The 15,669-nt window shown below is 45.5% G+C and overlaps 1 protein-coding gene across 6 annotated transcripts in view; it reads right to left on the bottom strand.

Moving 5' to 3' along the window:
- The window catches only part of TMOD1 (tropomodulin 1), a 39,856-nt gene that overhangs the window by 11,063 nt on the left and 13,124 nt on the right, over positions 1-15,669 (bottom strand). For all 6 annotated transcript variants that reach the window (XM_083481930.1, XM_083481931.1, XM_083481927.1 and 3 more), the window contains exons 2-4: positions 11,978-12,151; positions 10,741-10,897; positions 3,403-3,522 (exon numbers count right to left, since the gene is read on the bottom strand). In XM_083481930.1, the coding sequence (XP_083338056.1) occupies positions 3,403-3,522; positions 10,741-10,897; positions 11,978-12,097 (397 nt within the window). In that variant the 5' untranslated portion in view covers positions 12,098-12,151. The remainder of the gene's footprint in view (positions 1-3,402; positions 3,523-10,740; positions 10,898-11,977; positions 12,152-15,669) is intronic.

The following is a 15,669-nucleotide window of genomic DNA, read 5'->3' as shown; positions in this document are numbered from 1 at the left end:
CCTCAGGCTTGTATGCTTCCCCCTCTACTCTGCTTGCACAACTTGTTTCTGTAGAGTTTTACTCCTCTTTCCATGAGTCCTGGTTTATCGCTTTCCATGAATCCTGCTTTATCCCTACATACAAACCAGAAATTGTGATTTAAAACAAAACTCTGGTCAGTTATGTTTATCCTGTTTGTTTATCCAGTTTTGTTTTACGTAGGGATAAACCAGGATTCATGGAAAGTGAAACTAAACTCTGCATTAGTCTTTTCCCCAGTCATGCAGAAGGTGCTGTGAGCCTGTGGCTTTGCTTGGGCTCATTCCAGCTTATGCAAGTTGCACTAAACCTTACGTGCTATAGACAAATCAGCAAGTTGCTACTCGGTGAACAGTCGATCCTGCCAAGTGTTAAGGAGAGTTTTACTGCAATGGTTCAGAAATCAAAGGGAAATCTGGTGGAAGCAGCAAAGGAAGGAGCAAAATTATCCTCACCATTTGGCAAAATGCCATAAATGACTAGTCTGCCAAGTGGGTTGCATGCACACTGCAACAAATGACTGTTAGGGAAATGGTAGCCACCCTTTGCCTCTAGTTTGTCTGGGATGTGTTCCACCTACAGAACTTGCAAAGGCCTGAAAAAAAATATGTGTGAAGTTTTCCTGTTACTGTCAGAACAGAGAAGACTTGGACTTGGCTTGATTTCAGAGTTTGTCCATGTAATTCACTCTATGACATGCACTCAGCAGCAGGCAGAAATACATTCAGTAACAGCTGGATCTCTCCTCCGGCAAATGATCTGGCAACATGCAACATCCTGTGTAGCCTTAAACCTGAGAGCAGCTTAGAATTTATCGTTGCCATGTCTGCAATCTGATCTCAACGGATTCATTCTGTGAGTATGACATGTCAGTTAGTTGCATCTCCTTGAAGAGGCCTTTGCTTCAGTATAGGAGAAAAAGGGAAAGGCCTCTTCAAAAATAGTGCCTGCAACCATCTCTCTTTTTTAAAACATTCATTTTTAAAAATACGCTCAATTAGGGGCAGTGTTTCAAATGGCTGAAATAATTTTAAATAAACTAATCTGGTAAGCCTAAGGATACAATCCTAAATAGGCTTCTTAGGGAAATAAGCCCACTTGGCCTTAACTTCCAGATAAACATGCGCTGGAAATGAATATCATGTTAAACTTTTATTGTAAAACATCCAGTTAGTAGGGTTCAGGCAAACTCATTTTCTTACCCACAGCCATCATTATTCAAGTACAGAAATTAAAAAGAAAGGAACACAGGCTTTAGTCCACAACCGTACAATCTTATCCGTGATGTATATGCTACTCAAAGGCAGGAGGAAGTCAGCGTTATTTGCCCCCAAATGGATCGTGTACACATTTGCAGACATGTGGGACTGCCTTTTAGCAGATGATTACATAGGGCTTTTACAATGCACCGTTCCTGCTTGCCGGGGTGTCAGTCATGGGACAACAGGAGTGTCTTTGCCAAGTTTAAGCTGGTCCACCGACTGCGCCTGCTCCTGAGGAGGTGGGAACAGGCCGCAGGGACACACGCCTGGATTCTTACAAGGTGCCCTGAACCTCTCGAGTCTTTGCAAGCTTCAGTTGATTAGCTTGTCAATCTGCATCTGTGATTAAGAAAGCACCTAAGCAAATGGTAACCTGGCTTATTATGGTGGTAGCCCTAACTGACAGTGCGGACCGGCAGCTTTTTGCAAATACAAAATGACCAAGCAGCAAAACCATTTTGGACGGCAGGGCAGAGCAGCAGGACCAAAGCATTCCTAAGCAGGGCCACGAGGCCACCAGCAAGGTTCTCTTACAGTCCCTCTGCGGCTTCTAATGAGATGGATGATGTCATGGGAATATGGGAAGGAACAGACAGCAAGCTGGAAAAAACAAGACACAGTTTAAGGAGGAAGGAAGGGGTTGGATTCAGTAAATGAGCATGAATATGAGATGAACGGAGGGGGAAAGAGGATTTTAGTCAAAACGAGCGAGTCGGGTGTTAATACGAACTCTTGGGAAATAAGCCAAGACAGTCTGCGCTAGGCAAGTGCTTTTCAGATACTGCTGGGCTCCAGTTCCCATGAGCTCCAGCTAGGAAGGCCAATGAGAAACTGGGTGTTGTAGTCCATCAACATCTGGAGGGCAAAGGGGGTTAGAGAGTTGACTGCATTAGCGCCTCAGCTTAGGTCCAAACTTGTCAAGGTTTCAGGAAAGTTATTCCTCCCCCGGCTGCAGCAAGAGCAGAGAAAACAAGGTAGAGTCCTTTTTAATGAGTTTTATTCAATTCTAATAGCGAGAGACAAAAGAACGCAACAAGCCTTAACAATGGTGTTGCTCCAAACAGAGCTCCACCTCCCTCCTTCCTAGCAGCATCCTTTTCCCGTACGGTGGCCACCTGGGTCAAATGTCTCTGATTCCGTTGTTCCTGAACGCCGAGTTCTGGGGGAAGGGGAATCAGAAATACTCTCCGGTGACAAAGTGTCAGCTGGCTGCCCTGCCGCAGTCCCCCCACCCTTCTTCTAATACTTCCCAACTCTTCTGTTCGCCTGTCTCTGAGCTGCGACTTCCCTCAAACTCCTCAAACCCCTGGTGTAAATCAATGGTGTCTTCCTCTCCTCCTCCTGAAGTGTCAGGAGAAGGGCGTTTGTGATCTCCACCAATCCTCCTCCTCTTGAGTCCAAACCCTGACAAAACTGGACGCAACGCTGAAAATGGCAGCTGCACGGTAACCTTCCCTCTCCTCAATGGCAAAAGGAAGCATCACTCACCGGTATTGTCACATCATAGAGCCCTATGGTTCCCTGCACCACATCAGCTGCTGCTGCTGGAAGGTGGGCAGGAAGAGATGAAAGTGCAGAACGCTCTGACATTGCAATGCAGGAAAGTAAGAATATAAGGAAAGCCAGGGTCGGATTTAGGTTTGATGAGGACCTAAGCTACTGAAGATAATAGGGCCCTTTATATGTCCAGCTGTCCTTTGTCAACAACAAATTTTTGTGTTGAATATATGCTATGTAGTAATTTAAGGACCTAATAGGTATCTAAAGCCATTTGCACAAAACAAAATATGTATTTTATAAAAGTAATTGATATAGAAAGGAGCAAACCAGTGATATTTTAGGGAGCAGGCTAGGAGGCGGGGCCCATTACTTACATCATAGGAGCCTACACAACACAAAACACTGTTGCTGTATGTAGTTTTTATTTTGTTTTTTATCTTACATTTTGGAAATGTACATCCAGTTTCCCCCCCTTTACATTTTTTGGGGGGAACAGTCCACCCAAAAAAACTCAAAACTGGAGGATGAAACAGCACATACAGACTGAACGTAGTGAGGTGGCTTCCAAACCGATAAGGATAATTACAAAGAAAGCCAAATGTAGGCAGTCTCGTGTCTTACCAGCGATATCACAGAGCTCAGCATCTGAGGCGTTTGCTAGTGCTTCCTCCAGTTCTGGCTCCAGAGTTACGCTTTCCAAAACAGGATCTATAGCCTTCTGCTTGGGGACCCAAATTTTTCCTGTAAATACAAAAAGGGCCATCAGTCTCGTGGCAATTGCTTTAACGACAGGGATTTAAGTTTCCTTGCAACAAAACCCTAGTAAACAGAATTATGTAGCACCAAGAACAACAGCTACTGTGTCCCAACCCAAAGGTTAAAATTTGATCCTACTGACAGGGATGCAAGTATGTTTTGATTAAGCAAAAGTACATAAAACGACAGGATATATAATCACTGGATAGCAAAGGGTAACAAGCAGTGCAGTATTTTCAGAGGGTGCTGTGGTCTAAGCCACTGAGCCTCTTGGGCTTGCTGATCAGAAGGTCGGCGGTTCGAATCCCCATGACAGGGTGAGCTCCTGTTGCTCTGTCCCAGCTCCTGCCAACCAAGCACTTTGAAAGCACGCCAGTGCAAGTACAGTGGTACCCCGCAAGACGAACGCCTCGCAAGACGGAAAACCCGCTAGATGAAAGGGTTTTCCGTTTTGGAGGCGCTTCGAAAAACGAATTTCCCTATGGGCTTGCTTCGCAAGACGACAGCCCATAGGGAAATCTCAGGGACAGCGGGGAAGCGCAGCGCGTCTTCCCCACTGTCCTCGGACCTCCTCCGAAGCCTGGCGGCGGGGCGGGGACACCTCCCGCTGCCGCCCGGCTTCGGAACGGTGCTCCGAAGCCGGGCGGGGGGGAGGGAACACCTCCCGCCGTCGCCCGGCTTCGGAACGGTGCTCCGAAGCCGGGCGGGGGGGAGGGAACACCTTCTGAAGGCGGGCGGGGGGGCGAAAGTCTTTGCTCCCCCCTGCCTGCCTGTCCCGGAGGGCTTTTGAAGGCAGATGGGGGGGAGCAAAGACTTTCGCCCCCCGCCCGCCTTCAGAAGAGGTCCAGGACCTCTTCTGAAGGCAGGCGGGGGGCGAGTCTTTGTCCTCCCTGCCTGCCTTCCCAGGGGCTTTTAAATCGCCCCGGACAGCGGAGAAGTCCTCCGCTGTCCCGGGGCGATTTTAAAATGCCGCCCGCCAGCATTTTAAGATCGCCCGGACAGCGGAGAAGTCCTCTGCTGTCCCGGGGTTTTTTAAAATGCTGGGGGTGGGAAGAAAAGCCCTTGTCCCCCCCCCCCAGCCTTTAGAAGAGGTCCGGGGACAGACTGTCCCCGGACCTGGTCTGAAGGCGGTTTCCCTAGGAACACATTAATTGATTTTCAATGCATTCCTATGGGAAACCATGCATCGCAAGACAAAAAACTCACAAGACGAAGAGACTTGCGGAACGAATTAATTTCGTCTTGCGAGGCACCACTGTAGATAAATAGGTACCGCTGTGGTGGGAAGGTAAATGGCGTTTCCGTGTACTCTGACTTCCGTCACAGTGTCCCGTTGCACCAGAAGCAGTTTAGTCATGCTGGCCACATGACCCAGAAAGCTGTCTGTGGACAAACGCTGGCTCCCTCAGCCTGAAAGCGAGATGAGCGCCCCAACCCCATAGTCGCCTTTGACTGGACTTAACCATCCAGGGGTCCTTTGTTGTTGTTTAGTCGTTTAGTCGTGTCCCACTCTTCGTGACCCCATGGACCAGAGCACGCCAGGCACTTCTGTCTTCCACTGCCTCCCGCAGTTTGGTCAGACTCATGTTTGTAGCTTCGAGAACCAGGGGTCCTTTACCTTTTACCTATTTTCAGAGCAGCAGGTCTACTCTGGAAACACCCTCCTTGCATTCAGCCAAATTCTCCGAAAATACCTTTCCTCAAGGCTGAAGTGGAAAAGTCGGTTGCTGCCCACCTCCTAGCGACGGCATTAAGGAACCTCTCTTACCTTCTGAGCAGTTTTGCACTGAAAAATCTGTAAGGTGAAGAAACTCACGAACTTTATGTGGTGCTTTAAAAAATAAAGGTACCCAACGCCGCGAGGAGGCAAAGTCTGACAGCCGTGCCAACATTGGATTTGCTGGTATGCACATCTCTTGTTTCAGTTGCAAGGCTGAGAAGGAGCCAGGCTCACCCCCCAGGGATGTCTCAAGACATTTTGGTGCCTGAGGCAACGGACAGGACGGCGCTCTCTGGCCCCTCACCATTTTGTGTACAGAGCCTGACTGGGCTGACAGCTGAATCATACTTCAAAACTGGCAACAGGGACTTCCACCAGAGAGCAGGCTAGCTTACGGGGCGCAAGGTAGGCTAGTTAAGGGGGCTTTTGTTGTGTGAAGGCCGGCAGGGTAGGTACTGTTACTGCCGTCCACCCGCCTTCATCTGCCAAATAAGGTGGGGACATCGCTCAGCCTTTCTCTCCCTGCTCACCCCACAAGCGAGGGACACTGTGTTTCGTCTGATCTTCACTCAAACTCCAGAACCCTGGTTTTATACTGTTCCCGTTTTGCTTATTATGTTGTTTTTTAAAAAAATATTTAATCATTTTTTCAATACAAACAGCAACCACAAAAAACACATACAACAAAAACCACAATAACACTAATAATACAATTTAACAATTCAGATTTGAGTACTGATATACCTATAACTCCACCTTTTTAACAATATTTCCCCACCTCTCCTCCCCCTACTTCCCACCACTGTCCGTCTTATCACTTAAATATTCCTTCCAGATTTCTTCATATTTATCCATTCTTAATTTGCGTCGATATGCAATTCGTTCGTATGTAACTAGTCTGTCCATATTGTCAATCCATGTGCTCAATGGGATCTTTTTGCAGCTCTTCCAATTCATCAAAACAAGTTTTTTTGCTTCCAATATGGCACGGTACATCCATATTTTTTTTCGACCCCTTGTAATCTCCCATGTTTCCGGTATATAATATAGAATTAAATTCAAATCCCCTAAATAACAATTTATTTTTATTACTCTTGCTATGTATATCCTTACCTCTCACCAAAATGATCTTATTTTTGCTTATTATGTTAACAGCCCATGGCTTTTCTCGCCTCACTTTCAAAACTTTAAACCTCCTACACTTGTAAAAAGTATCTGAATCTGGGGACAATTAAATCCCAATTAAGTCATTTGGAAAAAAAGAAAGAAAGAGATGTTTGATAAGAACTCCAATTTAATGTTAAAGAAAGTGGGTTAGCCAATACAGTGGTACCTCAGTTTTCGAACGTAATCCGTTCCGGAAGACCGTTTGAGTTCCGAAATGTTCGAAAACCGAGGCGCAAAGGGCGTTCTGCAAATTTAATAGAGAAAATTGAGAAAGATAACATATAAACTCAGCGGAAGCCGTTCAACTTCTGAGGCATGTTCGAAAACGGAAGCATTTACTTTCGGGTTTATGGCATTCAAGTTCTGAAATGTTCGTCAACAGAGGTGTTCAAAAACCAAGGTACCACTGTACTGTTTAGCAGGGCTTTTAGTAGTAACGATGGCACAGATAGATAGGAGATATGTAATCTTGTGTATCTATTTTATTTATAAAAATAATTGTACACTGCAATTTTTTTAAAAAAAACTAAGAACAATACAATTTTAAAAATGACAAACAAATTATGAAAAAATTTAAAGGTCAGCAGCTGACTTTTACAAAGAATGTTTTCCTTAATTGTCTGCATAAGCCTGGCAGCACAGAATAGTTTTCAGCAAATGTTTGAAAGTTCGTACAGAAGGCGCCTGCTTAATCTCTATCGGAAGAGCATTCCACAAGAGGGGGCCAATTGTACCGAACGCTCGGTTTCCTACTTATGTCAAATGAGCCTCACCAGCTCTGGATACAACCAGGGACCTCCTACAGATGTCCTTTCAGCAAAATCTTCAAAGTAAACACACACACACACACACACACACACAGGAGCAGGGACAAAGGGTTGAAAATAGTATAGAACAATCAACCACTATATTGTAAGGAAAAATACCGTATTTTTTGCACCATAACACTCACTTTTTTCCTCCTAGGAAGTAAGGGGAAATGTCTGTGCGTGTTATGGAGCGAATGCCTGCGGGTGGCGGGGGGGATCTGCTGCAGTCGTGAGCAGAGGATCCATGGTCCCCCTTCCTTCCCTCCTCCATGGTTACAAAGCATGGATCCACATGGATCCTCAGGATTTTTGCATTGGGCTACTCCAAACTCACTGTCAGATCACATGTCTGTGGCCACAGCATGGACCACAAAAATCATATATCCACTATTTCATTTAGAATATTTTTTTCTTGTTTTCCTCCTCTAAAAACTATGTGCGTGTTATGGTCTGGTGCGTGTTATAGAGCGAAAAATACGGTACATAGATCACAAGGTGGTGTTGGTTAGAGGGGAAAAGTTTATCTATTTTTAATACCTGTTTAGTTATTTTTCCACTAAAAGGGGGGGGGGGAGAAGTTCAATAAACGTTCCATAAAAGCTGGATTTTTAAAGATTCACACCAAAAGTGAAAACACGAGCAGCTTGAAGAAAGAAAAAAAAGAGAGGCACTTTTAAAGAAAAGAATCTGGGAGACGCCTGTAAATGAGATAGCCTACTCATTGCTCCAGGCATGGAATGTGACACTGGGGCTATTTTTGTCCTTGCTGCCCCGCGACGCAGAATGGAGAAGAGAACAAAGACCACGCTATCCCGAAAGCCGCTCGAAGGCTGAGCGTGGCTAAATTTAGGCCTCACAAAGAACCAACTGCTCCCTGGTTGCCTCTCGAGATCAGGAAAAAATAATTTTTGAAATCCTTTATGGTACTGCCCTGTCTAGTCACTTTAGATTTTAAAAAGCATATACAGTGGTACCTTGGGTGAAGTACTTAATTCGTTCCGGAGGTCCGTTCTTAACCTGAAACTGTTCTTAACCTGAAGCACCACTTTAGCTAATGGGGCCTCCCGCTGCCGATGCGCCGCCAGAGCATGATTTCTGTTCTTATCCTGAAGCAAAGTTCTTAACCTGAAGCACTATTTCTGGGTTAGCGGAGTCTGTAACCTGAAGCGTATGTAACCTGAAGCGTATGGAATTTTGCTACCATGCATGTCTAATTAAAACATAAGAGCATTGCTGGATCAGACACAAGTTTCATCCTCTCCACCATCCCATTTACCACAATAGCCAAGGAGATGCCCTTGCGTGAAGGCAGCTGTGCCTTCCCTGGACTCAGCCATAACATGGTCGTGTAATTCAGCTTATCCTGGCTACTCAACATTTATGGGATGCTGCCTTTTCACAGGAGTAGGGACTCCGACTAAAGAAAAATAAAAAGGTAAAGGACCCCTGGATGGTTAAGTCCAGTCAAAGGCAACTATGGGGTGTGGCTCTCATCTCGCTTTCAGTCCAAGGGAGCCAGCGTTTGTCCATAGACAGCTTTCCAGGTCATGTGGCCAGCATGACTAAACCGCTTCTGGCACAACGTGGCAGAAACCAGAGCACACGGAAACGCCGTTTACCTTCCCGCCACAGCGGTACCTATTTATCTACTTGCACTGGCGTGCTTTCAAACTGCTAGGTTGGCAGGAGCTGGGATAAAGCAACGGGAGCTCACCCTGTTGCGGGGATTAGAACCGCCAACCTTGTGATCGGCAAGCCCAAGAGGCTCTGTGGTTTAGACCACAGCGCCACCTGCACCCCCATGACTCCGACTACTGTGGGCCCATGTACATTTTATAATCCCTTCCTAGCAGCAGTGATCTGCAGCAAGTGCAGCAAGTGATTGGCCAATTGTTTGTGAAGTGGAAATGCCAGCGGTGGCGTTGCCAGCGATGTGCGAAACTGGGCAAGGCCCTTTGAAATGCAACTCGCCCCACACAGACCAACACTGTAGGGAAGGGCTTTTGACAGTCTCCACATGGAGAGAACAACATCTAAATCAGCCCTCTGCCTCATGGCTTTCTCTCTTGCCGAGTGCAAGCAGAAGAATGGCTACATCCAGTGCTTTTTTTCTTAAAAAATGTTCAGAGGTTGTAGTGGTTGGGAGTTACTCGTGCGTAATCCTGCTCCGTTTGAGCGTCGGATTGCCTGGTTAAACCCTCCGGACTGCGCAGCCCATCTTAGCGTGGCTGCCCTTAGTCACTCGTAGAATCTGTCTGTGGGCGTTTCTTAAAGCGTTGCCAACATAAGAGTTGTTTGACGCCCAATCGTTTCCGCCTCTCACTGCGCGGGAGTCTCCTGCGCAGGGTGGGCGTGGGCAGCGGGGTGCTTGGGCTCTCCTCGCTAACTTCCAACGAAGAGTCTTGGAGCCCCTGCACCTCCCTGTCCTGTTGCTCTCCCTGATCCCTGGTGTTACACTCATTCTCTTCCCCTTCTTCCCGGCTGAGTCTCCCTCTAGCGCTTGGACCTTCCCCTGCAGAATCTGAGACCCTTTCCTTCTCCCGTGCCTCTGATGGCAGTTCCCTGACAGAGGTACTCTCATTTTCCTACTCATATTGAAATACTGCCCCTCAATGAGGCCAAACTTAGATTCACAAAAAGTTTAGGGGTATGCGTACCGCTGCCCCCCCCCCCCGAAAAAAAGCACTGGCTACATTCAAATGAAGGAAAGCTACTGCATATCAACCTAAGCAACTTGTGCTTCCTTTTTCTGGTTATTTGGCTATAACTTTTAATAGAATGCAGATAATTGAACAAACTTTGTTGCATTACATTCTCCATTAAATTATCTTCCCATTGATATATAATTTTATGCTATTACTCCAAAAAGAAAGAGTGTTATGAGCCATCAAACCTCGGAAATACATTTCCCCCAAAAGGTTTCCACAGTTTTGGCCACTAGTGGATATAATCTTGGAGACGGGTTATGGATTTTCTGCATTCCTAAACCCAATACGAACGTCAATCTACATGCATCTCTCATGTCACAGTGGCCTAAAACACACTTACGATTTAATGTGAGTGAGCAAGTCAAGAGTCTGGCTTGTGCCGTTAGTGGCAACCAAGGTTTGTCCGTGGCTTAGCACTCGGGGTTTATTGGGTGGAAAGAAACCAGAAGCCAACATCTGGATAACAAGGCATGCTGCACTCTGCTATCTTTTGTCCACAGTATGGGAGGAGCAGGGGAGGAGTGCTGCGAGAACTTTTGAGCAGTGCGCCCCAACAGGCTGCACACTCACATTAAACCATGGTTTGCTTTAAGAACAATGGTTTAATGTGATGTGCGAACCAGGCCAAGTCAATGGGAAGTTGGCCTGAGCAACCATTACTGAAATGAATGGTATATGAAAAAGGAGATTTAACCTTCAACATCACCTTGATTCATTCAGTGGGGCGAACTGAAAATCCAGAGAACACATACCCCAAACTTGAGAAACACCCGGGCATAGTTACTTGACTGTCTCATACCTCTTTTCTCCCCTGTAAAAGGAACCAGATCTTCTCGGTCTTTAATCTCATTTGCCTGCTTCTCCAGATGGGCGAGTAGGTCATCTCTTTTAAAGGGGCCAGTGGGTGTTTTCTTCGTTTGATCTCTCTGTCTCATTCCTGCAGGCAATAATGCATTCTAGATTTCGGAGAAGGGGAGGGAAAACACACCATCACCATCATTTTTCAGCCCATATTCTTAAATATAAGATACCACTGAAACACCGCACACGGACTGTGCCCATCTGTCTGTATCCACAGTGTGTAGGGAAGGTGACCAGGTAAGTTCTTTTTAAAGAGGTAAGTGGAATCTGCAACAAAATGTCGCAGCGTGGAGTGATCCTCTCCAGGGTTCCAAACAGCCAGCCATGACCCTTTTCCAGAACATATCATTCCATTCCCCCCCATCTTTACTGGTTTTGCATCTCCCACCATGAATGCCAGGCAGTTTCAGCCAGGGAGCCACACCATGGCTTCCCAAAACATAATAATAAATATCTGTGAGTAAATCTGTTGCCACTGTTCTGACCTCTCAGTACAGAGGAACTGGAATAAATGTCTGCGTGGCAAATACACCTCTTTGCACCTGCTGACTGGAACAGGGGGAGCTGGTGGCAGGTTTACTTGTTTCGGAAGTTGAATGGACTTCTGGAACGGATTCTGTTTGACAATCAAGGTACGACTGTACTGTACTTCCAATCTTCTCCTCGCAGGTGTACTGGAGGGGAAGCGGGAAAGGGGAGCCCAAGGCTCGTTCACATAACATTTAAACCATGTCTCAGTTTCCCAGTAGCAACAGTAGAATCATCAAAAGGAATTAACGAAGCATCTTTTTACCAGGAGCGCCTGCCAAGGAAAAATCTAAACAAGATTCTATGACTCTATGATCTGAACCAAGGGGGCAATTCTAGTACTCCTGACACCACCAAACAGAGCGCGGCGCCGACATTTGCAGGCAAGAGTCTGCTTCAAATTAAGCAGACAGTGAAGGTGTAAGATTCCAAAATAGACTGTGTATCAAACCTGGCTCACGCCCAAGGAGAGTCGGGAGGGAAAGAGGGCGAAGGAAAGCCCAAGCAGATCCAAAGATGGTTTAACACCGCAAAGAGTAGCAGAAGGGTCCCCTATTTCTTTATATTTCATTGCTTAGCGTGCCCGACGTAGATGTTTTCACACAATTCAAGAAGTATCACATGACCTGTCCTTTAAAATCACTTACATCAGGGTCTAGGTCCACCAGTTCATCCTCTAACATCTTGATCTCTTCTTCCGTCAGCGCTCCAAGGATCTGATCTTCATCCAGATCTCGGTATTTCTCTAGTTCTTTTCGGTACGACATCCTGGAGAATTCTTGCTCTCAAGAGCTTCTCTCTAATATACAATCTGTATGTTTCTAATAAAGAAAGTACAAAATACAAGATGGAATTTAAATATTGTGCTTTCCAATGCAAGCCTTGAGTGGCCAATGGAACAATCTTTTACACCCACACACACCCCGCCCCGAACTGTTCTAGTGGTTTTCCTGACCCCCTCCCTCAGAGCCAATTTTGGGGAAAGTGTGGGGACAGGAGGACTCATTGCACTGACTCCCGCTAGCATAACTATTTAGCTGAATCCGGCCCGTTTTTGGTTTCGCAGTTGGTTCAGTTGCCAGAGCTCAACTCTACTAAAGAATTGAATCAACAATAGATTGATGAACTTACAGTTATTAGTCCTGCGCTGCAATTTTCAGAAGAGTTTGTTGTCGTTTGGCAATTTGTGGGGGAGGCAAAGATACCTCCAATGACTCTGGGATGGATGGGCAAAGTTTCCTGAAATTTAGGGATGTGGATGACTTTCTGTGCACTTAAATGAGAGAGTCTGAGAGTCTCTGTTGCTTTTCAGCTGCATCACACATCCTGGAATGCCAACAGAAATTATGTCCTACAATGTGGATTGCATGGGTACTCTAGGAAAACATGGTGATGTTGGTAAGCCACAAGACTACAACACTTTTTTAAGTGCAGAGAAACAGGGGAACCCTCACACCCACCTTGTAAAATTCTTTTTGTGCAGGTATTTTATTTTCAGTATAAACAGGACTCTGTTTTTGCACCTATCCACACACACCACTTTTAATTGTTCTCCAGGAGATGGAGGGGAGGAAAAAGGGAAACCAGGTTATTCTGGGATCAAATAAAACCCTGGGATGGCTTCTGTGATTCCAGTATTGTCCCTATGAAATCAGGACACTTGTGGAAAACGAGCGAGGTTCCAACTAAAGAAGAATGGCAACTTAATCACAGATTACAGACCTAACATATAGAATAAGAGAACATACGTTTAGAGAAGAGTGGGAAACGTTTATTGAATACATGGGGGGAATTGTGTACACTTGAAAATGTTGGCAGCATTGAGATAAATTCAACAGTGCAAATAAGTTTTGATGGATGTCATAATGGAATTCTGAATGTTTTAGGTTTTGTACAATATGCAGGGATTTATGATACGCAAAATGAACCATGGAAAGAGAAGAAGGGAAGTCATTGATATTTTAAGGATGTTTAAATGAGCATTTTACACTGTAAAACTGAAAATTAAATAAAAATTATATATAAAAAAAATAAAATGGGGGTATGTAATATGAACAAAGAAAACACCCCGTTTCCTATCCCTTCTATTTGCTAGCTTGGGGATGGGAAGAAGAGAAGAATGAAACAGAGATTGGTTAGGGGTTGATTACCCAGATATCCCTGGCCAGCGAAAGACTCGCCGAGTATGAAGGGAGCCCAGTTCATTGCACAAAGGATTTCCAACATGTTGAAATGTAAGGAACCAGCCCTGCTTCAGACTCAGCCAATCACCGCAGAGTACTGCCAGCATATGGGATGTCAGCCAAAGGGCACAGCCAGTGTATAGTCAGATGCACTGAACTGGTCCATGCATTTGTGTCCATCAGCTGATGCTGCAACATCTATTGCCAGGGTGAGCCTCTGCAGTTTAAGACCACGTAAAGAAGTGCGCAGGTGATGGGGGCGGGGTTTGAAAGAGGCAAGGGTTGAGGCAGGAGGTCTTCGCTTCTCTGGGCGGCAGTCAAGGTAGGAAGCTACAAGAAACAAGTTCTTGGTTGAAACGTTGCTGAAGATGCGTGAACCTCAATAGCATTTCAGCAGTGGAGCAGGCCATCGCGGGGAATTGTGACATCTTTTACCTTTGACATTTTCAAAATAAATAAATAAATGGACAGAGGGTGTTTTCGGAGTAGAATATCCTGTCTCAGGATGAGTTGCTGGATTTGGCTCAAGCCAATCTCTACAGAGTCCGTTTTAGCTGACAGGCCATTTTAGCCCAATTCCTGCAGGGTAGAATGCTAGAAGCACATTGCTCTGCTCGCTGAAGTCTCCTGGGCGTTATTCAAAGTGCCAGATTAGACTAGAGGCTTACACACTTAACTATTGAGCCTTCTTCCGTGTTTCCACAGTCTAGGTAAGTTTTGAAGTTCTTCAAAAAAGCCCTGCCACATAAGCCAAGGGAGTTGTTCAACAGGCAAGCTGAGAGGCAAAACTCTATTGCTTCTTAACCTGGTCTATGCAAAGCAATAAGAGCACAATCAGGTGAAGATGTATTTTCTGTCTTGGAACCATAAAAACCACAGATTGGTCTTTCATTGTCAATAATGAACACTTAAGAGCTGCCTACTTTGAATCAGGCCAAAGGTCCACCGAGCCTAGTGTTATGTTTCCAACAGTGGGCAGGCAGATACATCTGGGAAACTTACAAGCAAGACATTAAACGCAACTGCCTGCCTCCTAGCATCTTGTACTCAAGAGATATACTGCCCCAGAATGTGCAGTTTTCATTTGGTTCCCATGCCAAATGGCTGTTGGGCAATCCTATCTTCCAAACCAACTTTTGTTGGTTGTCTTTTATTCTATCTTACTTACTTACTTATTTAATTTCTATACTGCCCTTCATCCGAGAATCACAGGGCGGTTTACAATATAAAAACACAAAAGCACACACACACATTTTAAAGGCCATAAAAAGGTAAAGGGTAAAGGGACCCCTGACCATTAGGTCCAGTCGTGACCAACTCTGGGGTTGCGGCGCTCATCTCGCTTTATTGCCCAAGGGAGCTGGCGTACAGCTGGTCACGTGGCCAGCATGACTAAGCCACTTCTGGCAAACCAGAGCAGCGCATGGAAACACCGTTTACCTTCCCGCCGGAGTGGTACCTATTTATCTACTTGCACTTTTACGTGCTTTTGAACTGCTAGGTTGGCAGGAGCAGGGACCGAGCAATGGGAGCTCACCCCGTCACAGGGATTCGAACTGCCGACCTTCTGATCGGCAAGTCCTAGGCTCTAGCCAAAGGCCTGGGAGAAGAGAAATGTTTTTGCCTGGTGCTTAAAGATCTGTAATGAAGGTGCCAGACAAGCCTCTCTAGCAGTGCAGGATCAATGTATAAGCTAAACAAGCTATAGCTGAGGGCCCCACTCTCTTGGGGGCCCCAAAAAAGTTTAAAGGAAAAAACCTGGATGTACATTTCCAAAATGCTGTATAAGATAAAAAACAAATAAAATAAAACCTACATACAGCAACAGCGTTTTGTGTTGTGTAGGCTCCTATTTGTTCTGTGCAAATGGCTTTAGATACCTATTAGGTCCATAAATTACTATATAGCATATATTCAACACAAAAAACAGCGACAGTTTGTTGTTGACAAAAGACAGCTGGACATATAAAGGGCCCCATTACCTTCAGCATCTTAGGGCCTCATCAAACCTAAATCTGGCCCTGCTCTCTAGGGAGAATATTGCATAAGTGGAAAGCCAGTGCCAGAAAGGCCTGCTCTCATGTTGCTACTCTCTAGACCTCTTGCAGAGGACGCACATGAAGAATAATAATAATAATAATAATAATAAATTTTAT

Source organism: Podarcis liolepis (assembly GCF_965112155.1).
Source record: "Podarcis liolepis genome assembly, chromosome: 17".
NCBI classification, from domain to species: domain Eukaryota; kingdom Metazoa; phylum Chordata; class Lepidosauria; order Squamata; family Lacertidae; genus Podarcis; species Podarcis liolepis.
Note: the sequence above shows the minus strand (reverse complement) of the source record. Positions and strands in the feature narration are given on the sequence as shown.